The 24,196-nt window shown below is 43.4% G+C and overlaps 1 protein-coding gene across 2 annotated transcripts in view; it reads left to right on the forward strand.

Moving 5' to 3' along the window:
• Positions 1 to 4,700: 4,700 nt before the first annotated feature.
• The window catches only part of nub1 (negative regulator of ubiquitin-like proteins 1), a 30,675-nt gene continuing 11,179 nt past the window's right edge, over positions 4,701 to 24,196 (forward strand). The window contains exons 1-13 of one of the 2 annotated variants that reach the window (XM_080751618.1): positions 4,701 to 4,787; positions 6,578 to 6,696; positions 8,563 to 8,730; positions 11,304 to 11,368; positions 11,920 to 11,984; positions 12,176 to 12,340; positions 14,598 to 14,686; positions 15,711 to 15,817; positions 17,888 to 18,074; positions 18,505 to 18,612; positions 20,059 to 20,211; positions 20,752 to 20,898; positions 22,013 to 22,093. In XM_080751618.1, coding sequence (XP_080607744.1) covers positions 6,583 to 6,696; positions 8,563 to 8,730; positions 11,304 to 11,368; positions 11,920 to 11,984; positions 12,176 to 12,340; positions 14,598 to 14,686; positions 15,711 to 15,817; positions 17,888 to 18,074; positions 18,505 to 18,612; positions 20,059 to 20,211; positions 20,752 to 20,898; positions 22,013 to 22,093 — 1,449 coding nt within the window. In that variant the 5' untranslated portion in view covers positions 4,701 to 4,787; positions 6,578 to 6,582. The remainder of the gene's footprint in view (positions 4,788 to 6,577; positions 6,697 to 8,562; positions 8,731 to 11,303; positions 11,369 to 11,919; positions 11,985 to 12,175; positions 12,341 to 14,597; positions 14,687 to 15,710; positions 15,818 to 17,887; positions 18,075 to 18,504; positions 18,613 to 20,058; positions 20,212 to 20,751; positions 20,899 to 22,012; positions 22,094 to 24,196) is intronic. The other variant, XM_080751619.1, reaches the window with a different exon arrangement.

The following is a 24,196-nucleotide window of genomic DNA, read 5'->3' on the forward strand; positions in this document are numbered from 1 at the left end:
GCCGCCCTTCTTGCCAAAGCTGGAATTTCAGGCGGAAACATACATGCACGGAAACATACATGCACGAACATAAGAGCGCGCCGCTGCGGGGTCTACAATAGGGTTCAATGGACGTCGACGTCGTTCGTGACGTCATTACGTCTCGACGTCAAACATTTTGGAACCAAATTTGGTTCCAATTTCCCCCAGAATGCACCTGGATTCAGCTACTTCCGCATGCTTCAAAACGCCACTGAGCACTTGCATTGAAGTGAATGGCTGGGGGCGGGGCTGTCCGCTCTCTATTATATATACTCTATGGCCCGGTCGCTGCCAAACTGAGCACACACATGCCACCCTTTGTTAGCCTCCTGGTTGGTCCCTGACTGACCAACCAGCAGGCTCTATCTGCCTTGTCCCGCCCTGGTTCCGCCTTTTTTATGTTGAATTAGCTAAAACATCATTTTTGGAGAAATAAAAACATTTAAAAACATGCTGATTCCCTATGCTGCCACTGAGCAGCTCCAATTGACTGAAACAAAGTTTGAAATTAGAATTGAGCACACAGAATAACAATATGAAGCAACTGAATTAACATGGCAGTGGATGGAATGTCCCACTGAATGTCCCACCAAGACACAGCAACCAATGGGTGTGGAGAGGGGCAGGACAATGGGCGGGACTTGACCTGTTCTAGCACCACCAGGAGGCCAATTTGTGCAAAACTACCTTTTGGCCAGTACTCCTACAGATTTTGTCCAAAAATCATGCAAATCGGTAGACAGTATCTCTACAGTCATGTGATCGACATGGATCTGTCTGATTGTCCATATTCCATGATTGGCTGAGATTGGCTTTCAAAGTTTGTAAGATTGGTCAGTTTTGAACAAAATGCCTCAAATCACGAACACAGCGTGCAGTTTTTGTGAAATTGTGCACACACATTCCCACTAGGCAGAGGAAGAAATGCCACTTCAAACTTTTCAAATCAGCCTCATGGTGGCGCTATAACAGGCCGCCTGGCCTGGTGGAGACTTGTGCTCGGAAGAGCACTGCTTCTAGTTGTGTCTAAAATACATCTTTATCGATTGAAATCCACTTGTACGCACGCCCCCACCCACTGAAATCGAAATAATTAAAATGGCTAAAACAATAGAAAACAGTAAATGAAATTTTTAACACTCATCTTCTCTTTTCTCTGATTACAATTACATTGTAATTAGTTACTTTATTAATTACTCTGATTACAATCTAAAATATGAACCAGGGGCGTCAATTGGGTATGGCAGGGGTATGCAGCTGCCATACCCTGGGTCCATGAATGTCTCTGATGGAAAGATTGTTATATTCCATATGAATAGACAGTTTCCCCCAAGATATTAAAGTACTCGCACACAAGAAATGAGTCCACACACTGTGCAAGTTCGTTTTTCTGTTAGTTGTATCAAGAATAGTGCAGAGTTCAACGTACAGTATAGCAATTCACCCATAGTACCTTCTGCCTATACAAAACATAATTTCACAGATATATGGAGTAATACAGAAGGCATTAGTCACCTTCTGATTGGACAATTATAACAATGGATATCAGATGTTTTCGTTTCTTGGGCCCAGTAGCCCGAAGGACAAGCCAATGTGTTATCCAGTGTCCTGGGCATTATGACCTTATTGTCTCCACCAGCCGAAGACATGGGGGAGAGTATGTTTTCTCCTCCGTCCGTCCGTGTGTCCGTCCGTGCGTCCGTCCGTCCGTGTGTCCGTCCGTCCGTGCGTCCTCGCAGTTTGTGAGCACCTAATCTCAGTCGCCGTTGGCCCGGTCGCTGCCAAAGTGAGCACACACTAGAGCTGGGATCGGGCCCATTTTTTCTGTCCGACCCGAACCTGTGTCCGACAGTTTTCTGTCCGACCCGAGTCGACGTCCGAGCATTAATCATGAAAAAGCGTCCGACCCGAGCCGAGGCCCGAACCTTATGTTTTCAACGCTTTTTCGCATCGTTTCTTTTTCTTTGAGGAAGCCAATGATTTACACTCACTAGCAAACGTGTTATAATGTGCAGTGAGTGCATGCAGCGTGCCTGTTTGTTACCCTTAATAATATTAAGCCACATTGTGGCTTGTGAAAGTGTTTTAAATAATTACACAAGTAGGCTACGTTAGATTATTAAATAATAGGCTATAACGTGCACTGCGCGTCTGGTGACTCTTGTCTGACTGCAGTCAGTGACTCGCTGCAGTCACACACTTAAAATCCTATTTTACAAACTGTTAATAAAGTATTCACACACAAACCTTTTCCACATGTTCAATCAATATCAAAATGTATTCAGTCTTACCAGCATAGACAAATCTGACATCTGCTTTTAATATCCAGCGTCCACAAACGGCCAGTCCACGGCCAGTTGGCCGTCTTTCTTAATCAAAAACTATTATTAATCCAACCATTATGGTTTATGGGTTTTAGGCTAAGGCTGCATTCAACATCGGACTTTTTAATTATGTCTGCGTTGACAACTACGTTGAAATGCGTCCATACCGCGGCGCTGATTTCCCTCTTTCGTTTTCAATTGCTTTAAACTTTACCGTAGACAAGTTAACTTTTATCTCGGCTGGCGGCAACATTATCTCTCACTCATTCGCTTTTTCTTCTCGTGTATCTGTTTGTTTGTTTGTTTGTTCTCTGTCACATATGACACTCCGTCTCCCACTTCCTTTTCCCCATGAACATGTGTGCATGGTTGTCAAGACAACGCACTGAGCGTAGCCACATGCAGTGCACCAGAAAGACAAGGAAATAGCACACACAGATAGTTGTATCGTTTTACACTTTATTTTCTATGAATCAAAATGATGTCCGACCCGAATCGACGTCCGACAATTAATTGTGAAAATGCGTCCGACCCGAGCCCGAGCCCGTCGGGCTTGTCGGGTCCCGTCGGATTTCGGTCGGGTATCCCAGCTCTAGCACACACACTCCCTGGATGCCAATCTAGAACCTCTGCCCTAAATTTTTCAAATGGGCCTTTTCTAGCGCCACCTAGTGGCCGATGTTTGCAAAACACATTTCTGTGCACTACTCTTACAGATTTTGCCCAAAAATCCTACAAATCGGTTGGCAGTATCTCGACAGTCATGTGATCGACACGGATCTGTCCGATTTTGCATATTCCATCTTGATTGGCTAAGATTGGCTTCCAAAGTTTGCAGGATTTGGCCGTTTTGAACAAAATGCCTCAAATCCCAAACACAAAGTGCAATTATCATGAAATCGCACACACACGTTCACACTAGGTCGAGGAAGAAATGCCACTGCACATTTTTGAAATCAGCCTCATGGTGGCGCTATAACAGGCCGATTTGTGGTTTTACCTATAACTCCACCGATCAGTTTCAAACTTTGTAAGCGCACTCCCTAGAGGCTAAGGATAAACCTTTGCCCTGCATTTTTCACATCAGCCTTTTATAGCGCCACCTTTGGGCCGACTTATGTAAAACAATTTTTTGGATATTACTCCTTGAGATTTTATCCAAAAATCACGCAAATCGGTACACAGTATCTCTATAGTCATGTGATTAAGTCTGATCCGTCTGATATTTCATATTCCATCCTGATTGGCTAATATTGGCTTCCAAAGTTTGCAGGATTGCTCCGTTTTTGAACAAAATGCCTCAAATCATGAACGCAGCTTGCGATTACCGTGAAATTTGCCACACATATTCCCACTAGGTCAAGGAACAAATGCTACCTTTTTCACATTGGCCTGTTATAGCGCTTCCAGCAGCTAGACTTTAGCAAAACACATTTTTGGAACACAATGCTTCAAATCATGCATGCAGCGTCCGATTGCCATGAAAGATCTAAGGTGAAGAACATATGCCACCCTTTTTACATTGGTCTATTATACAGTAGCACCACCAGGACGCACGGCCTGGTGGAGACCTGTGCTCGGAAGAGCACTGCTTCTAGTTGAGATATCATTTCTCGGGTCAACATCCTTTGTACAGACCTGCAGTGAAGCATATCTCATCACGTGCATCACAATGTTAGAATAACAATAATTTTGTGTTGGAACATAGAGGGACAAACAGTATAATTAAAGAATTATGATATTTGACCGTTATACACAAATTGGTACACACTACTATATATTATATTAATAATATTAACAAACAGGATCCATCAGTCTCTTTGTCTATCTGTTCTGGTTATTGTGTTGTTAAATTACACTAAAATAACTACAAATGCAAAATTTTACAAAATGGTCACTTTAACAAAGGTATTATTATTATATTCTCCACAATTGTAGACTATTCTCCCCATCTTGACAAAATGGTATATTCCTAGGTCACCGTTTCACAGACAGGTCAGCTCCACAGGTGCAATATGTGGCACGTTTACTAACATGCCAGCTGCACTGCACAACCGAAAAAATAAAAATGAAATAAAATGTACTTCTTAAAATAAATGTATCATGCCTGTTGCTAAGGTATGGCAACATGACTGGTGTCTTGCTGCGCGCGTGCAAGACACCAGTCATGTTGCCATACCTTATAGCTTTTTCTGAACTGACGCCACTGATCTTGTAGATCTGCTCATTTTCGGAGCATATAAACTGCAAATGGAAGCGGGTTTGTAAGGTTTGTCCCCTCCCGGCCGCCGTAGAAGATGCGACAAGAACCTAAGGTCACGTGACGGTGGGATCACGATCACGTGACCAAAACAACAAGCAGAGAGCAGCTGTGTGTGATCGACCAGAAGACAACACAACAACAGCAACACACCAGAACAACAACAAACCAACAAACACACGGTATGTGTGCGTGTCATGTGCGTTCGTTGTGTGTGTGTGTGTGTGTGTGTGTGTGTGTGTGTGTGTGTGTGTGTGTGTGTGTGTGTGTGTGTGTGTGTGTGTGTGTGTGTGTGTGTGTGTGTGTGTGTGTGTGTCTCTCTCTCGCGCGCGCGCCCGTGTAACGTTCCACCTCACCGTGTTTTTCTCTGTCTCTCTCCTGTGTGTGCGTGTGGGGGTCCAACCTATGTTCCCCAGGTTCTATGTTCCCCAGGTTCTATGTTCCCCACCTGCTTTCACAAAGAAAAGGTTCTATGTTCCCCGTTTACCTAAAAAAGGTTCTATGTTCCCCGCTCATACAAAAATGCAAGAAACAATTACAAATACTATATAGTGGGACAGGGGGGCACTAGGGAAATCTGGGCACCATATCTTTGGGATGACTGGGCATTTGGACAAGTGGGCACCTAGTCGAGTGGGCACTTAGGGGTGGAGACATCTGTTCATTATAGGGACATGTGGGCACCTGGACAACTGGCTCACCTGAATTAGAATTCGTGTTTTTTGACAGCTGAAATCAACAATATATCAGAATTCTGATGTTAACCTGTGGGCCACATTAAGTGAAGATGGGGCCACCAGTTGTTATGTCACTGGTAGTGTCCACAGACCTCCTCTGACACACAGAGTAAAAGTTATACCATATTATAATAAGCATTAGTGAAGACCAATTATATGATGATAGTTGAAAATGGGTGAAGTTGTCCTTTCAGCTTGTATAATTGTAGGCCTATTTACTTTTGTGTGTAAAACACTTTTCTTATCTGCTTTATAAATAAAGCACCTGGGAACTGCAGATGATGGCTAATGTTGATCATGCCTCTATTGAAAAGGATATACCGAAGGCTAATTGCCCAGGACCCACCATTACCAGGGCCCACCATTACCTGCATTTTTGGTTTGCGCCCACCATTACCTGCATCGCAGTCAGGCAAGGGGAACATAGAACCTGGGAAACAGAACCTTTTTTGGGGGGAAGTGGGGAACATAGAACCTGGGGAACATAGGTACGGTCCCTCCGTATTGTGAGGAAATCTTTCTCAGAAAAGAGCAGATTGTGAGGCCGCATTCACACTAAAGAGTGATATATCCTATCCGTGTCGTTTGAATACGAGGGAAGTCTATGGAAGTCACATGGTTTCATGTCTCTTCCAAGCCTCTTGGCTTGAATCTTCTTGTCTCTTGACCAAGGCGCCCTACACACAGCTGCGTGAAACATCTTCTCTGTATCGTCTGAGAATGGCCACTGGGGGCGCCGTACTAATGCATTGTCAATGGAAGGTTGTTTGGTGTTTTGTCGTTGCCGTGTCTCTTGGCCAAAAGACAGCCTGTGGTTGAGCTAGAGACACGGCAACGGCAAAAAACCAAACAACCTTCCATTGACAATGCATTAGTACGGCGCCCCCAGTGGCCATTCTCAGACGATACGGAGAAGATGTTTCACTCATATGTGTGAGTCCAGCCCAAGAGGCTTGGAAGAGACATGAAACCATGTGACCTCCATAGAGAATGAACCCTCGCCCCCTCATTCTCAAACGACATGGAGAGGATATATGACTTTACTGTTTGTAGGAAGCCCAATGCATTAAAAACCACTGCTTTAGATACTTAATCAGTCTCTCTCTCTGTCTCTGTCTGTCTCTGTCTGTCTGTCTGTCTGTCTGTCTCTCTGTCTCTCTCTCTCTGTCTCTCTCTCTCTCTCTCTCTCTCTCTCTCTCTCTCTCTCTCTCTCTCTCTCTCTCTCTCTGTAACAGCAGTGATGTCAGAGGAGAATCTGGAAGCTAAACTGAAGCAGCGTCTCAAACAGGAGAAGGTTGAGCTATGGAATCCTCCTTTTACTGAAGACACAAAACCTGGACTACAACACATGCAGGTGTGTAGATACAAAACCTGGACTCCATTACACACAGGTGTGACTGTCTGTAGGCCGGTTTCTAAACTGTCCACAGCCCCTCCATTGAGATGCAAGGTGAGTAGACAGAAATGTCTACTCTATGTCACTGTCTGCCTCTCACCTGTCCTACTGTCTGTCTCAATTTCAATTCAGTCCAATTGAAAAATTCAGTCCAATTCAAAGGGGCTTTATCGGCATGAGAAAACAGAACTAGTTATACGTCCACATAGGAAAAGGTTAGCTTGGGATAAACGTTTGATACTATTGACAGCAATATTTTTTCAATGATGAATAGATAATAGATGAAGAAGCACTACGTGGGTCCCTGTAGTCAGGGAAAATTAGCAGAATACCTGTCAAATCTGGGAATAAATTCCTTACCAAACAATTTATTCACCAATGTGTTCGTAAAGGTGTCTAGTAACATATCTAACAAAGATTGAAATTCAACATCCCTAGCAAAATGTTTGACAGCTAGGGTAATTCTGGGTCTCATTCACTTACTATATACACTGTACTATAAGGGGAAAAATCAATCCCAAAAATATGCTTTAAGTTGGATGTGAGGGGTCTAACTAGGTGTTTTTAATTATTCTGAATCCATTGCAAGCATTTGTTTTGCACGAAAAACATTCCTTGGGCCAAAAATGGACCCCATACACCTTGTGAAAGTGATGACTCATCATTAAACCATCGTTTTCTTTTTTGCGTCTGATTTTGGCCCAATGAATGTTTTTCGTGCAAAAAACAATTGCTTGCAATGGATTCAGAATAATTAAAAACACCTAGTTAGACCCCTAACATGCTACTTAAAGCATATTTTTGGGAGTGATTCTTTACCTTATAGTACAGTCAGTGTATAATAAGTGAATGAGACCCAGAATTACCCTAGCTGTCAAATATTTTGCTAGGGATGTTGAATTTCAATCTTTGTTAGATATGTTACTAGACAACTTTACGAACACATTGGTGAAGAAATTGTTTGGTAAGGTATTTATTCCCAGGGTCTTATTAAAATTCCCTGTCTACTGAGTATGGCAAACAGGTGCTCTTCGGAGAGGGTACAGTTACTTAGAGAACAAAAAGTTCAAGTTCACTTCCGTTAACAGGGTATCAGGAAAAGTGCACAGATGACGTGGAGAACTTAACCCATTTAGTGCTCCAGACATGAACGGGTTAAATGTGTAGCGTGCCGCTCGCAGGGCTCCATTACGCTCCATTGTCTTATTTTGAAGGCCAGAAGTCCATTGCGTAAATACTTCCGGGTTGACGTCATGACGTCATACAACGGGAGCGGTCGTCACACCATGTGGTTTCTAAAATGGCCGATCGATGCCTTTGTTATTATGTTTTTGTAGCGAGAATCTAATGCCATCCTTGGCTTTAAAAGTGTTGTTTGGAGAAAATGGACATTAAAGATGAGATTCCCCGTCGGCCTCCATGTTATGGGATTACTATTTTGTGCACGTGGATCCGTGATGATGATGAATCGGCGAGGCCGATAGTGCCAGGACCTTCCGCCAGGCTATTGGGTAGGAGAACCGGCGTTACTCTATATACAGTATTTTTCACGAGTATACTCGGGATCGGCTAGAAATGAGTTAAAAAGGATCCAAGGCAGCTCTGTTCAGTTCAAAGTACAAAATATTGTATTTTACTTCATAGCAAAGGAAAACATTTTAAACGAAGATGACCAACGTTTCGGCCTAAGGTGATATAAGGTCATATAGGTGAACTACTCCTGTAAGGTGGTTATTCTCTCTCTCTCCTCTCTCTTTGTGTGTGCGTGTGCGTGTGCGTGTGTGTGTGTGTGCGTGTGCGTGTGTGTGTGTGTGTGTGTTCTAGGAGCTTGCAGAGCGCTATGCATCGCTGCTGTGTGTCTCGGTGGTGCTGGTAGGGGGCGCTCTGGAGTGCATCAGAGCCCAGGCGGTCCACAGAGGAAGAGGAAACCAGACCTACAGAGAGACCAGCATCGCCACGCTGGAGCTGCTGCTGCCTCCAGAGTTCAGGAAGGTATTACTACTTTTATTAGTACAGGGGTCTTCAACGTTTTCAGTCCAAGGACCCCTTAGCTGAGAGAGAGATGAAGCAGGGACCCCCACAACCTGTTAATAGATAACATATAGTTTCATTGTTTGACAGCACAATCATCAGTGTATTTTGGATTCATGTCAATTTGTGTTTTCAGATATTTAACCACTTGAACCGTCAATACTTAATAAACTTGACCTTTCACTCTGTACTTAGTCTGCTCTTTTCCCCTCTACACCAAACCTCTTTGCCAAAAATAGCAGATCTACAAGCTCTCAACGCCTCGCAGCGAGCTTGTAGATCTGCTATTTTTGGCTAAAGTTATCAGAATATGGACGCTAGGGTTCAAGTGGTTAATATAGTGGTTAATAAAAAAGTCGAGTTTCTATCACACAAAGATTTGGAGGACCCCCTGTAGTAACTCTGAGGACCCCCTGTTGAAGACCCTAACACCACCTGGATCAATTCACCTTGATAGTCTCTTATCAGCGCACCTGTGTAATTCTGCGTATTCACCATGAGATGGCGACAACAGCCATTCACTTGTGTAGTCGCTGATGTCACTCGTTTTCGACACCTCTTTCTTTGTTTATCTACTAGCCTAGCTTAGCTGTGTTTAGCCATTAGCTTACTATGCCTAACTCTAACCCTAGCCTCTGTAAAACTATGCCTAACCCTAACCCTAACCTCCGTGGGGTGAGGCGCTATCATTCCTGCCGGCGCTACGTTGTCGTTTTTGTGGATCAAAGCGACCGCTTGTTCCGCCCCGCGCCGCACGACGAGCGCTCCTGTTCTCAATTTCACTGAAACAAAAAAAAAACTTGACATATATATGTTACAGGGTAACTGGGTAACTCAGGGAGACTGTGGTAAGAGCGCTCGTTTTGTAGTTCACCACACACTAATCACCACCAGATGGCGACGCAGCCATTCAATAGTGAAGGCGCTGACGTCACTCGTTTGCGACTCTCTTTCTTTATTTACTAGCCTAGCCTAGCCTAGCCTAGCCTAGCCTAGCTTAGCCATTAGCTCCATTGTAGTCACTTGGACAGGGCGTTTATCGTGGGCTTGCCCAGGCCTTACGGCCTGGGCATAAATATAACGATTGCATTCACCACGGCTTCGTAACTCGCGCGGCGCTCCGCCGGCCGCGCGGCCCTGGCCCGCTCTTCGCGGCCACTCGCGCCTGCGGCGCTCGGGGGCGAAGGGCAGGACCAAGGTCCGCTGGCCTTCGCGCCGCTTGCAATGTCGTGGACAATCGAGTGGCTCCGCCTGGAGGACGTTGTTGTGGCGACCGCTTGTTCCGCCCTGTGCGGCACGGCAAGCGCTCCGTTTCTCTAATTCTCTGAGACGCAAAAAAAACGTGACATATATATTTTTTGATGACCTTCCTACCTTGTCATTTGCCCACTAAAATGATGAGGGTTGGATGTTCCCTCACTGAGGTTAGGGTTAGGGTTTGGGTTTGGTATAGTGGTTTAACATTGAGGGAACATAGGGCTGAGGGCACTTGAGCATGGACCCACCCAGGTCTGCTTGTCACACAATATTTTCAGATGGGGGTCCATGGACAACATTTGGGGGTTGTTGATATGACAATGTGTGAGAACCACTGGGATAGGGAACGTAGCGCTATTGAGGAGGATTCTTTTCACAATTTTCTCACCAATAACAGATTGGAACTTGCCCCAACAAATGTTTTCAGTCATGAGAGATCAGCCAACACAGGGATGCTGACAGAACCCTCGCTAAACACCCCAGGACAAAAATCCACTCGTCCTAGACAATTCGCCCTCCTGGCCCCCAAACTGTGGAATAAACTCCCCTGTTGCACAGACTCACTCCCTAGCTTCACCGTGGCCTGAAGACTCACCTCTTCAGACTCCACCTAAACCCATAGCACTTATCGTAGCACAATGACCATACATAAAAAGTAGATAGCATTTTTTAGGTTTTATATAAAGTTTTTTAATGGTCTGCCTACGTTATTTTTTTTATTTTATCTTATTTTTTCTAGATTGATATTGCTATGCATTTGATGTACTGATGTTGATGTATTTATTACCTTGCCTATTGTATTGATGTATTATCTGCTTATTGTAAATCGCTCTGGATTAAGAGCGTCTGCTAAATTCCTAAATTGTAGTTTTGTGTAGGTTTGATATCTGGTGGGAAATAAAGAGTAAAAGATTTATTCTAAAATGTCTAATTCCATTCCTTGATTATGATTGGCTGGTTGCCCTTTAATTGCTGTGGTATATGAGACTATAATCCACTTTCTTGCAGACTTTGTAGTGAATTATTAGTGAAATAGAACAGTTTTAATTGGTACATCATGTCTATGATTTTTCATGTTGCCATATTGTAACCGTTTTAGATAAGCAATAAGCCACGTGAAGCATGTGGTTACCTGTATTTTATAACAGTTGAGAGGGTTGGAGACACTCGGCTTCGTCTCGTGTCTCACCACACCTCTCAGCCGCTATAAAATACCAGGTAACCACATGCCTCTTGTGGCTTATTGCTTCAACCATTGTTTTTGTCTTTGTTTCCAGGAAGCTAAAAAGAAACATTATCTGGAAACCAAACTGGATGTTCTGGCTCAGGATGTCATGGACAGGTATGCACACAGATGCACACACACACACAGAGAGAGAGTCCATTATGTGTCCATTCAAAATAGTGCATTTTAATCATTATCAGTTAAATGTGTTAAATCAGGGGTCTTCAACGTTTTCAGGCCAAGGACCCCTTAGTTGAGAGAGAGATGAAGCAAGGACCCCCACAACCTTTTCATAGATTCCATTTAGTTTCATTGTTTGAAAGCACAATCATCAGTGTATTTTGTATTCATGTCAATTTGTGTTTTCAGATATTTAACCACTTGAACCGTCAATACTTATAAAACTTGACCTTTCACTCTGTACTCTTTTTCCCCTCTACACCAAAGCTCTTTGCCGAAAATATCCGATCTACAAGCTCACAAGCTCGAATATGGACGCTAGGGTTCAAGTAGTTAATATAAAAAAGTTTCTATCACCCAAAGATTTGTAGGACCCCCTGGAAGTAACTCTGACCCCTGTTGAAGACCCTTGTGTTAAATGGTTAATGGTTCATGAAAGCATTTAAAAATGATCATCTCTCTTATCACCATGATTGATTGTTGTCTAGGATCGCGGAGGAATACGGACTCAAATACATCAAACTGATTCTGAACGGAAGAACTGTGTCAGCTGGTGAGCATGCACACACACACACACACACACACACACACACACACACACACACACACACACACACACACACACACACACACACACACACAATAACAAGAACATTAAATACATTTGATTTATATAGCCACTTTCAATAACGGTCAAGAACAACAGCAAGGTGATGGTCTTGTTGTGGTGCGCATGTTTTGTAGATCTGCGCCTGGACGAGCAGCAGTTCAGGAACAACAGCAAGGTGATGGTCTTGAAGGTCAGTGAGGAGGACCGCAAGCGTCAGATCTCTGAGGAGCAGAAGAAGAAGAAACAGAAGCACGACCTGCAGAGGACCAGCAGCGCCTTCACCATCCTGTCTGAGAGAGGTGTGTGAGATCTGTTATTATCTGATCTAACCCATCCTGTCTGAGAGAGGTCTGTGAGATCCGTTATTATCTGGTCTAACCCATCCTGTCTGAGAGAGGTCTTTGAGATCAGTTATTATCTGGTCTAATCCATCCTGTCTGAGAGGTCTGTGAGATCTGTTGTTATCTGATCTCATCCATCCTAGTCTGAGAGAGGTCTGTGAGATCAGTTATTATCTGGTCTAATCCATCCTGTCTGAGAGGTCTGTGAGATCTGTTATTAGGGCTGTCTTCGACTCAGGATTTATCAAGTCGATTCGAGTCGCGGGGGTTAATCCGACGCGTCGACGAATCGTTTATGTGTAAAAAAAAAAAAAGTTGTGCTTTAATGACTGGAGAGGAGGCGCGACCGCGACGCATTGATAGAGTACCGGTACAACAGCTGTTGTAAACCACTATGATTGGTGGATTCTCTGCTTTGAAAACTGCCTGGTTGTAATGATTGTATGCCTCTCCAAGGCTAAAGGAACAGGGCTAAAGCGCTAGCATGCTAACGATTTAGCCCTGTTCCTTCAGGAGGAAAAACAACACCAAAGTAGGCTAAAGGTAACAATAATCTAACATCACTGCGTCGATGCAGGGCGGCACACGGCAGCATCACAATGCAAGCAAATTGTCATAATCTAAAACTTTTTAAGAAGTCCTCTACTCCACCGCAGTCCTCTGCCTTAGACCACCACCACAGAGCCACACTCAGCGAGTCAGCGGCAGTGAGTGAAAGTGAAAGCGCATCGCGCTGCTGCTTCTTGGTCAGCTTTAACAAGTAGAATAACAACAAGTCGACGCATTTCCTCTCAAAGCGGTTAACTTCAAAATAAGAGCACCTTGTTATATGATCAAGGCAACTTTCAAGTCACGTGAACTGGTTTTATTTTTAAGTCTAGTTGCAAGCAGTAGGAAGTATAGACTAAATAGGAAGAACATGACAGTCCAGCGCTCTCATACCGCACCGGTGTGATAAAAAATAATATATTTTTGACGGCTCGACTCAAACAATTGGCGTCGATTCCGGGGGCTTAAAACGACGCGTCGATTCGTCAAATTTTTGAAGACACCCCTATCTGTTATTATCTGATCTCATCCATCCTAGTCTGAGAGAGGTCTGTGAGATCAGTTATTATCTGGTCTAATCCATCCTGTCTGTGAGAGGTCTGTGAGAAATGTTATTATCTGATCTCATCCATCCTAGTCTGAGAGAGGTCTGTGAGATCAGTTATTATCTGATCTCATCCATCCTAGTCTGAGAGAGGTCTGTGAGATCAGTTATTATCTGGTCTAATCCATCCTGTCTGTGAGAGGTCTGTGAGAAATGTTATTATCTGATCTCATCCATCCTAGTCTGAGAGAGGTCTGTGAGATCAGTTATTATCTGATCTCATCCATCCTAGTCTGAGAGAGGTCTGTGAGATCAGTTATTATCTGGTCTCATCCATCCTAGTCTGAGAGAGGTCTGTTAGGTCTGTTATCTCAGTGTTTCTCAAATGTAGGGTCACTGGTGTAAAGTAACTAAGTATATTTACTCAAGTACTGTACTTAAGTACAATTTTGAGGTATTTGTACTTTACTTTTGTGTTTTCCAATGTCCAGTACTTTTATTTCTACTCCATCTCGGATCCAAATATTGTACTTTTACTCCTCAGAGGTACTACAGGGGGTACTTGAGAGAAAATGGAAACATTTATTTTACTGTTATGTCTCATGATAAAACATTGACACATGTATGTGAAAATGCTGCTCTGGAAAGCTTTAAACCAAATGAAGTAAGAATGTTGACTAGCACAACTGTTACTGAATAGCAAACAATAGGCTACTGCTACTTACATATTTACATCAAAACTGGACTTTTGATGTCAGTATTTTCTAATCAAAATGTTGTCGATTGCTTGGATTCAGCAATCAGGAAAAGGGGGTAGCCTACTATTATTCACTGCTGCTGCAAAGAAACGGCTTTATCTCGGAATCTACTTCCAAAAACGCTTTGATCGGTGAGAACCGCTTTACTGGGCCACGGCGGTCGGAGTTAGAATTTTTCGTTTCCGTGTGAAAATAAACATACTGGTCGTCATTACAACATGTGAATTTCCACAACGTGGACACGATCGTGGCTTCCAGGGCTCTTCAGAATAAAGCGCAAGTGAATGACGGCCCTCTGTAGCCAAATAATTACCAAAATAATGGCATCCCAAGTGTTGAGACTAATAAAAGTGTGTTATTGCAGATGGTACTGATGACCCAGGCTCCACCCCCTTCCTGGAGATCGCCGACCAGAAAGGAAACCCTTTGAAGATCCCCCACGAGGAGAAGAAGGTTGTGTGTGTGTGTGTGTGTGTGTGTGTGTGTGTGTGTGTGTGTGTGTGTGTGTGTGTGTGTGTGTGTGTGTGTGTGTGTGTGTGTGTGTGTGTGTGTGTGTGTGTGTGTGTGTGTGTGTGTGTGTGTGTGTGTGTGTGTGTGTGTGTGTGTGTGACTATACCCAACGCCCCCACAAGTATAGCAGCATTTGAGAAATAGATTTTTAGAGATGGGTGCAATAACCGCAGCACCGTGACCCACAAAATAATCATATTTTAACCCCACCCTGATGAGCATTAAGAGTTGAGACATTACATTTTGTATATCACGTTTCTATTGTGAACATGGCAGATCTACATGCTCGCGTTGTGAGCATATAGATCGGCTATTTTCACAATTTCTCTATAATATTAGACCAAAGTTTAATTTGTCATTTTAGAGGTATTAAAACGTCCTTAAATTGTCACTTTAGAAATGTGCAACACTGCGGTTTTGTAATGCATACCGAGGTGTCGAGTTCATTACTGCCATTCTTTTTTAAACATATTTTAAAATAATTATTAATGTTTTTTTAGTTTTTTTTAGTCTTAGTCCAAGACAACATCATTTTAGTTAGTCTCGTTTAGTTGACAAAAACTATTGACATTTTAGTCTAGCTTTAGTCAGGACAATTATTTTACCCCTTTACATTTTTTTGGTCAGCAAATAATATAGAACATATTATCCAAAATTATTTCACATAGCATTTTCTCTCATCCTTTTGATGAAAAACACAATTTTAAGATATACAGTACAACAAGACAACACCTGGTTATCCCAGTACAGCCTAATATTGTCTGGTCAGAACCAGGAGTCTTACTGTTTTTTTTTATTAGTTTGTATTTGTTGTCAAAATTGTCAATACATTTAGTATTAGTTTTAGTCATCAGCTTAGTTTTTATCTAGTTCTTTATTTAGTTTTCGTCAGTGAAAAAAAGGTAGTCGACTAAAATTTTTCGTCTTAGTTTTAGTCAACGAAATTAACACTAGTGCGTGTCTCCAGGCATTGATCGTAGCGATGGGTCTACATGAGAAAGGTCGCGCCCTGATGAAGAGGAAGCTCTACGATGATGCTCTGTGCCATCTGCTGCAGGCTGACCAGCACTTTGGGTCTGCACACACACACGCGCACACACACACACACACACACACACGCACACACATGCACGCACGCACACACACATCTGCTGCAGGCCGACCAGCACTTTGGGTCTGCACACACACACGCTCACACACACACACACACACACACACACAATCAGATATTAGAACGGTATGTGTGTCCAAGTCACACAAAAAGTCCAACTGTCAAGTCTCAACTTCATTCATATTCACGTGAAACAGCCTTTAATAATGTTATCAGTGCCGAGGCGATAAACCTATGTTTCATCAAATCAAGGTATATCCCCAAGGAGCAAGTCTTAGTTCTACTGGATCTCTTCTCCACAAGTCCCTCCCTAACATTTAGTCTAGTTTTTATTCGTTGATGAAATTGTCAATTATTGCGACCGTAGGTCGCATTTACTACCAAAACCTCCACCGGCTGTCCGTCTGTCTGTCTGTCAGTCACACTTTTGCCCTGCTCATATCTCCACAACCGTTGCCCCCATCCATGCCAAATTTTGCACACACACTCCTTACCTGCCAAACTACAACCTCCAAGGACCCCCGGAGCTCCAGGGACCCCCAGGTCCCTCGGGGACCCCCAGGTGTAAAAAAATGACCAAATGTGCAAAAATGACCAAATGACCACCCCAACGGGGCTGCTCACGGGGAATTCCTGGGGACCACCCACTCCTGCTGCTCCAGAACGGATGCAAAAGTGGTGGCGCCCCCAGTGGAGGACCCCCTCCACTGCAGCTCACATAAAATGCCGTAACTCGGGCTAGGAGCGTCCGGGAGAGCCGGGGCCGGTACCTATTCGTCCGCCAAGGCAACGCGGAGACCCCACCCCTCATTTCTCACATGCCCCTCTTCTAGCGCCACCTTCAGGCCGATTTTTAAAACACATTTTTGGACACTGCTCCTACAGTTTTTTCCCTAAAATCACGCAAATCGCTACACAGTATGTCTACACTCATCCCATCAACATGAATCTGTCCCATATAGCGCCACCTTCAGGCCGATTTTTAAAAACACATTTATGGACACTGCTCCTACAGATTTTGCCCTAAAATCACGAAAATATACACTCATCTCATCAACATGGATCAGGAAGATTTTGGAAAAACAAATTTTTGCCCTATTTGTGGAGTCTTACTGGTATTTATATTGCTACCGAAGGTTGCAGTTTACTTTGAGAAACGGCACATCATGTCCGTGTCCGCGTACACTTTTCTACGGTCTATGGCAGAGGTGTCCAAACTTTTTTCAAAGGGGGCCACATTAGAACATTTTAAAACACCCAAGGGCCGACTATCTCCTCAAATAATGTACTTTCGGTTGGACCATAACAAAATGTATCGATTTTAAAGGATTTTATTTAACTATCATCATCAACATTCAATATAAAATGGTCTTTTGTCATGTGTGCTCTGAACAAAACACAAATAACTCAGCCTTATTTCACATTACCAAATGTAACCAGATATGCAAGGTAAAACAATACAATAAAACTGCCTTTCTTCAACCTCTTCACAATGAGACAACAGGGAACAATCCTGACAAATTATACTCAGGGAAAATATTCTTGTTTGGCGGTACTGGCGGGCCGTTTATAATACAATTTAGGGATGAAGCCAAGGGCCATATAAAATGTGTCCTCGGGCCGCATTTGGCCCCCGGGCCGGACTTTGGACACCCCTGGTCTATGGGTTTGCCGCTCTGACATCACGCTGACTCTCACGCTCTCACTGTGATGTCAGGAGAACCAAATCCCTTTTATGCCCATATATGGAGATCCCTGTGATGCCAGGGGACCCAAATCCCCTTTATGCCCATATATGGAGATATGGAGATACCTGTGATGCCATGCCTGATGTCATCAATTTTAAGCCCATATCTGTGAATATCCGTGGGTACTACCATGGGTCTCCATAAATGGGTAACTGGTCCGATATACATCACTGGCCAGAAGGGCGACCTTGTCACTTTAGTCGTCAAAATTAACACTGGTGTGTGTGGCTGTGCGTGTATGTGTGTATGCGTGTGTGTGTGTGCGTGCATGTGTGCGTGTTCTAGGAAATGTGACTCTGCTCTGTTGAGTACAGTGGATAACTATGCAGTACTGCAGCTGGACATCGTGTGGTGCTACCGCGCTCTGGAGGCGCTGTCCTGTCTGGACGACGGCAAGCTCCGCCTCCTCAGGGCGGAGGAGTGCTTCACACAGTGCTACGGAACGCAGTACAGCCGCCTCATAAACATCAAGGTAACACACACACACACACACACACACACACACACACACAGTGCTACGGAACGCAGTACAGCTGCCTGATAAACATCAAGTTAAAACACTCACACACACACACACACACACTGCCACCCTGACGAGCACTAAGAGTTGAGGCATTGCATTTTGTATGACACGGTTCTATTGTGAAAATAGAACCTACATGCTCTACATGCTCACAACACCTTGCGTTGCGAGGCGTTGTGAGCATGTAGATCTGCTATTTTCACAATTTCTGCCTCTCATATCTGACAATTTGGCCAATAAAAAGTCCTTAATTTGTCACTTATGGAACGTACAGATACCCTCTATAAACTTAAACTTTATGTTGTTTTGTTTACTGTTGAGTGAGAGAACAGTGTTGCACATCAAGTTAATCATCATCTACAATCATGATGTGTTTCAGGGGAGCACAGGTAAAGAAGAGGTTCTGTTTCTACGTCTCTACCTCCTGCAGAGTCTGCTGTCCTACATCGATGGAAACGACACCCTGGCCAGAGACAAACTGCATCAGGTACACCTTAACACATGGGAATGCCATTGTTTTGGCCGACCGTCACGGCCCAGTCTCGCCATGAAAAAGAATGGCTCTCGGCCTTCTTGGCGTTTATAGAAGAAGATTCTGAGATAAAGGCGTTTCTTTGCATCAGCAATGAACCGGAGCCTATGGAGAAGAGACACTCCATGATGCTGGCGGCTGAGTTGCATGATGGGATATGTAGTGTTTTCGCTCACCAGCCCGTTACCGCGGCACCTGTTCAGCTGGTAACCATGGCAACAGTTAACTTGTTTGTGGTTGAGATAGCTCTGCCATGGCACAGCGCCCCCCTGCCCCCATGAGTGTTCAGTTATCAAAGTTCAATTTTGAGTATTTGTACTCTACTTAAAGGAGTAGTTCACCACTTTTCAACCTGTCTTCATATAATAGGTCCTCACTAATCTTCATAATAAAATAGCACCATTTTTTCTATTCAGTCTGGGTCTCATAGGAGAGCTGTCAAATCCTTCTACCGGTGACATCATCGTTTGACAAAAAAAAAATATATATATATTTTTGAAAAAAGATTTTTATTATCACGAGAACAATGGCTTCCACTTTAACATTGCAACTTTTTCAGGAATAGAAAGCCTGCAGTTTCTATTAGCTTGCATTTCCCATTGATGATGTCACCGGTAGAAGGATTTGACCCACCCACAGCTCTCCTATGAGACCCAAACTGAGTAGAAAAAAATTGTGATATTTTATCATGAACATTAGTGAGGACCTATTATATGAAGATAGGTTGAAAAGTGGTGGAGTGCCCCTTTAAGTATTTCCCAGTGGCGTCAGTTCAGAAAAAGCTAAGGTATGGCAACATGACTGACACCAGTCATGTTGCCATACCTTATCAACAGGCATGATTCATTTATTTTGAGAAGTACATTTTCTTTTTTTTTTCCCGTTTCTACGGTTTCTTGGGCTGGATATGGCAGCCTGGAACGGTTGTTCAAGTGCAGCTAAACATGTTCGTAAACGTGCCACAATTAACAATAATGCATTGCACCTCTGCAGCTGAACTGCGGAACCTGGGAATATACCATCTTGTCAAGATGAATAAAAATGTGGGGAATATAATTATAATACCTTGTTGAAGTGACCATTTTGTAAAATGTTGCATTTGTAGTTATTTTCCTGTATTTTAACAACATAATAACCATGCAGCACAGATAGACAAAGAGACATTCATGTATTTATATTTAAAAGTAACTTTTATTTTCCCCCCTGGACCCAGGGTATGGCAGCTGCATACCCCTGCTATACCCAATTGACGCCCCTGCCCCCTGGTATTTCCCATTTTCAATAATTCTACTTCTACTCCACCACTGGCTGCTGTTTGCACCGCGGCAATGGCGGCGGTGCTCTCTACAGGGGAGTGCTTGGTGAAAACGGTCCATATGTTGTTGTTCCATTGTCGTCCAGGTGGAGGCGCTGTACAGCAGGCTCAGCGACGACTCGGAGAAGATGACTCAGCTGATGTCCATGGGCTTCAGTGAGAGAGAGAGCAGGCTGGCACTGAGGGCGTGCGAGGGAGACATCCAATCATCTGTGCTGTACATCACTAACAGGAGACAGGTAACACGCACGCATACACACACACACACACACACACACACACACACACACACACACACACACACACACGGTCAGTGGTTCTCATTTTATGGTCAAGGACCCCTTGACATTGTGAGCTTGTAGATCTTATATTTTGTTACTATATTAGCAAATTTCACTGGGGAGCCCTTGGAACCCCCCCAAGGACCCCGGGAGGACCCCGAACCCCACTTTGAGAACCCACTGGGTTATGTTAAGTTTAGTTTATGTTAATAAACTTGACCTTTCACTCTGTACTTAGTCTGCTCTTTTTCCCCTCTACACCAAAGCTCTTTGCCAAAAATAGCAGATCTACAAGCTCACTGTGAGCTTGTAGATCTGCTATTTTTGGCTAAAGTTCTCAGTGAAGTTCTGTGTGTGTGTGTGTGTGTGTGTGTGTGTGTGTGTGTGTGTGTGTGTGTGTGTGTGTGTGTGTGTGTGTGTGTGTGTGTGTGTGTGTGTGTGTGTGTGTGTGTGTGTGTGTGTGTGTGTGTGTGTGTGTGTGTGTGTGTGTGCGTGCAGGAGCGAGAGGAGTTGAAGCAGAGGGAGAGAGAGAAGAGGCGGACCAGGATGGAGAACATAGCTTCTCTCACCTCCATGGGAATCAACAGGAGAGACGCAGCCAGAGCCCTGCAGCAAGCTGACGGAGACCTCAACACTGCTTACAACGTACGTCTGTCTGTCTATCTGTCTGGAGACCTCCTGATCAGTGTGGTTAGTGCAGAGAATGTTAGAGCAGGGGTCTTCCAACGTTTTCAGCCCAAGGACCCCTTAGTTTAGAGAGATGAAGCAGGGACCCCCACAACCTTTTCATAGATTCCTTATATTCCTTATATACACCAAACCTCTTTGCCAAAAATAGCAGATATACGAGCTTTTAGATCTGCTATTTTTGGCCAAAGTTCTCAGAATATGGACGTTTTGCTACACGGTTATTGTAGCAAAAAGGGGTAAAAAAGATTTGGAGGACCCCCTATAGTAACTCTGAGGACCCCCTAGGGATCCCGGACCCCCTGTTGAAGACCCTTGTGTTGGCTGGGCGATATTAGGAAGACATTCGATATTCGATAACGTTGTTGAATACCTCGATATTACTCACGATATTATTGTAAAAACAATTGCATTATATCGTTTTTGTAATGTTTTTTCTGCTTTAGGTCCACTGCCTGCCTAACCCAGATAATAGCATATCCATGCATGCACACTGCACAGTACACATAGAATAAAGAAATTAAATGCCTTCTTTCCATTTTCCAACAATGGTTTTATTGAAATAACCACACCTGGTTACAGATGGACTGCTTTTTTGCATGTAACACACTGCTGATGTCAGTGATTGACCAATCAGAATCAAGCATTCAACCAAGCTGTGTAATAAAACTCAGTAAATAACAGCAGACGGAGATCTCTGATGGTATGGCTGCATGGGACTAGAAGACTGCTCACATAAGCGTGAAACATCTTCTCCGTATCGTCTGAGAATGGCCACTGGGGGCGCCGTACTAATGCATTGTCAATGGAAGGTTGTTTGGTTTTTTGTCGTTGCCGTGTCTCTAGCTCAACCACAGCCTGTCTTTTGGCCAAGAGACACGGCAACGACAAAACACCAAACAACCTTCCATTGACAATGCATTAGTACGGCGTTCCCAGTGGCCATTCTCAGACGATACGGAGAAGATGTTTCATGCAAATGTCTGTACTGCGCCTGACAAAAACAAACCAGAGAGGACACTTCACCCCAGCATAACTGTTGTAATTGTTGTTGTTATTATTGTGTTCTCAGATCCTGTTAGACTCCGCCCAGGCCAGCCAGGCGACCAATAACAACACAGGAGAGGCGGTCAGTGAAGACAAGCTGTCACAGGTGGGCTTATATGAACTATGATTGATATATCATTGTCCAAACGATTCATTTTCGGGAAATGTAAAAAAAAAATAAAAATCTGTCCCAATGGATCCAATATTGTTATTATGTAGTCACTAGCTCTTGTTAATACTTCTCACTTTTCATTGTAGGCCAGTCAATCTAAGCTAAAAAAAGGGCCTGACCCAAAATAATTTGCAATAGTAATGGTTCAAGGTTTTTTATGATCCTTAGGGTCATCCAAATAACATATTAAAAGTAGAGATGTTACCGATCAATCGGCAATGGATCGGATCGGGACGATCAAAGCGTGATCGGCGATAATCGGTGGTTTAGATCAAAAGGTAAATTCACCGATCCGATCCGATCGGTGCATCCGATCAACCAGCCGTTCAGTATGCCCACTTGAGGCCATTTTGGGGTATTGATTTCCACAGTGCTGAAGGAATAATTAGTTACTGCTATGATAATAAATACATAGTAATGCTGGTAAATAACTATAAGACAAATATATAAATGAATTCATGAGTGAATTAATTAATTAAAGTTAAAACATTAACATTTAGAAAATATAAATAATATATAAATAATAACTTGATCGGATCGGTGATTGATCGGTATCGGGTGATCAAACTTTTGTGATCGGTGCTCGGTGATCGGTTCCCAAAAACCTGATCGGACCATCCCTAATTAAAAGTTGTGAATTATATATTTAGTGGATCAAGGTAAATTCAGGGGGTTCAAGTTTGGGTCCATTCACTTACTATACAGGAAAAAAGACCCTAAAATAAATCTTCTTTAAGTAGCATATGAGGGGCCTATCTAGGGGTTTTTCATGATTCTGAATCCATTGCAAGCATTTGTTTTGCACAAAAAACATTCCTTGGGCTAAAAACGGACCCATAGCACTATGGTTTAGTGATGAGTCATCACTTTTCTGGGGTCAGCTCCGTTTTGTGGTGTCCATTTTTAACCCGACAAATGTTTTTTGTGCAAAACGAATGCTTGCAATGGATTCAGGACCATGAAAAACCCCTAGTTAGACCCCTCACATGCTACTTAAAGAAGATTTTTTGGGGGGTCTTTTTTTTCCTGTATAGTAAGTGAATGGACCCAAACTTGAACCCCCTAAATTTACCTTGATCCACTAAATATATAATTCACAACTTTTAATATGTTATTTGGATGACCCTAAGGATCATAAAAAACCTTGAACCATTACTATTGCAATTTCTTTTGGGTCAAACCTTAGATTGACTAGCCTATTGGTAGAATATAGCGAGTCAATAGCAGCTCTTCAAGCCCACAACACATCAGTAGCTCTGAGCTCGGCTATCTTTTCTTTGACAAAAAAAAGGCTGCAATTTATGTCTACGAAATTCATGCCATCCGGCAGAAACTAGACAACTGCATTTTTAGATAAAAAAAAAAAAATCTGAACCTGCTCAGGGAGAGTTGATATCACTCGTAAAGTCCCGGGCCGGACCAATCAGCGGCAGCTAGTGTGTGTGTGTGTGTGTGTGTGTGTGTGTGTGTGTGTGTGTGTGTGTGTGTGTGTGTGTGTGTGTGTGTGTGTGTGTGTGTGTGTGTGTGTGTGTGTGTGTGTGTGTGTGTGTGTGTGTGTGTGTGTGTGTGTGTGTGTGTGTGTGTGTCGCATAGGGCGGGGAGTTTAATCGATTTTAATCTAAATTGGTTTCTTTGGAAGAATAAAAAACGAATCAAATCGATTTTCACTTATTTTTCACAATTAGGGTAATTCTGGTTAACGAGCAGATCTCGCTCATTAGAGCTCATTAGATTGAAGGGACCCAAACTTGAACCCCCTGAATTTACCTTGATGCACTAAGAATATTTTGGAAGATTTTTAACATGTGTTTTGGATTTCTTTTGGGTCATGTCCCTTTTGAGCGGTGGTCACACCGTCTCCATAGAGTGGCCGTGTATGTATGTATGTGTGTCTGTATGTAGCCTCTGGTGTAGCCTGAGTACCCTGGGTGACCAGAGAGGTGCTGTTGAGTCTAGCCTGCCCTGAGCATCAACTGCAATACCAGTGGCAGCCTGAGTGACATCATGCATGCATGCATGGATGGATGGATGGATGGA

This window comes from Nannobrachium achirus, assembly GCF_963921795.1.
Source record: "Nannobrachium achirus genome assembly, chromosome: 21".
NCBI classification, from domain to species: Eukaryota; Metazoa; Chordata; class Actinopteri; order Myctophiformes; family Myctophidae; genus Nannobrachium; species Nannobrachium achirus.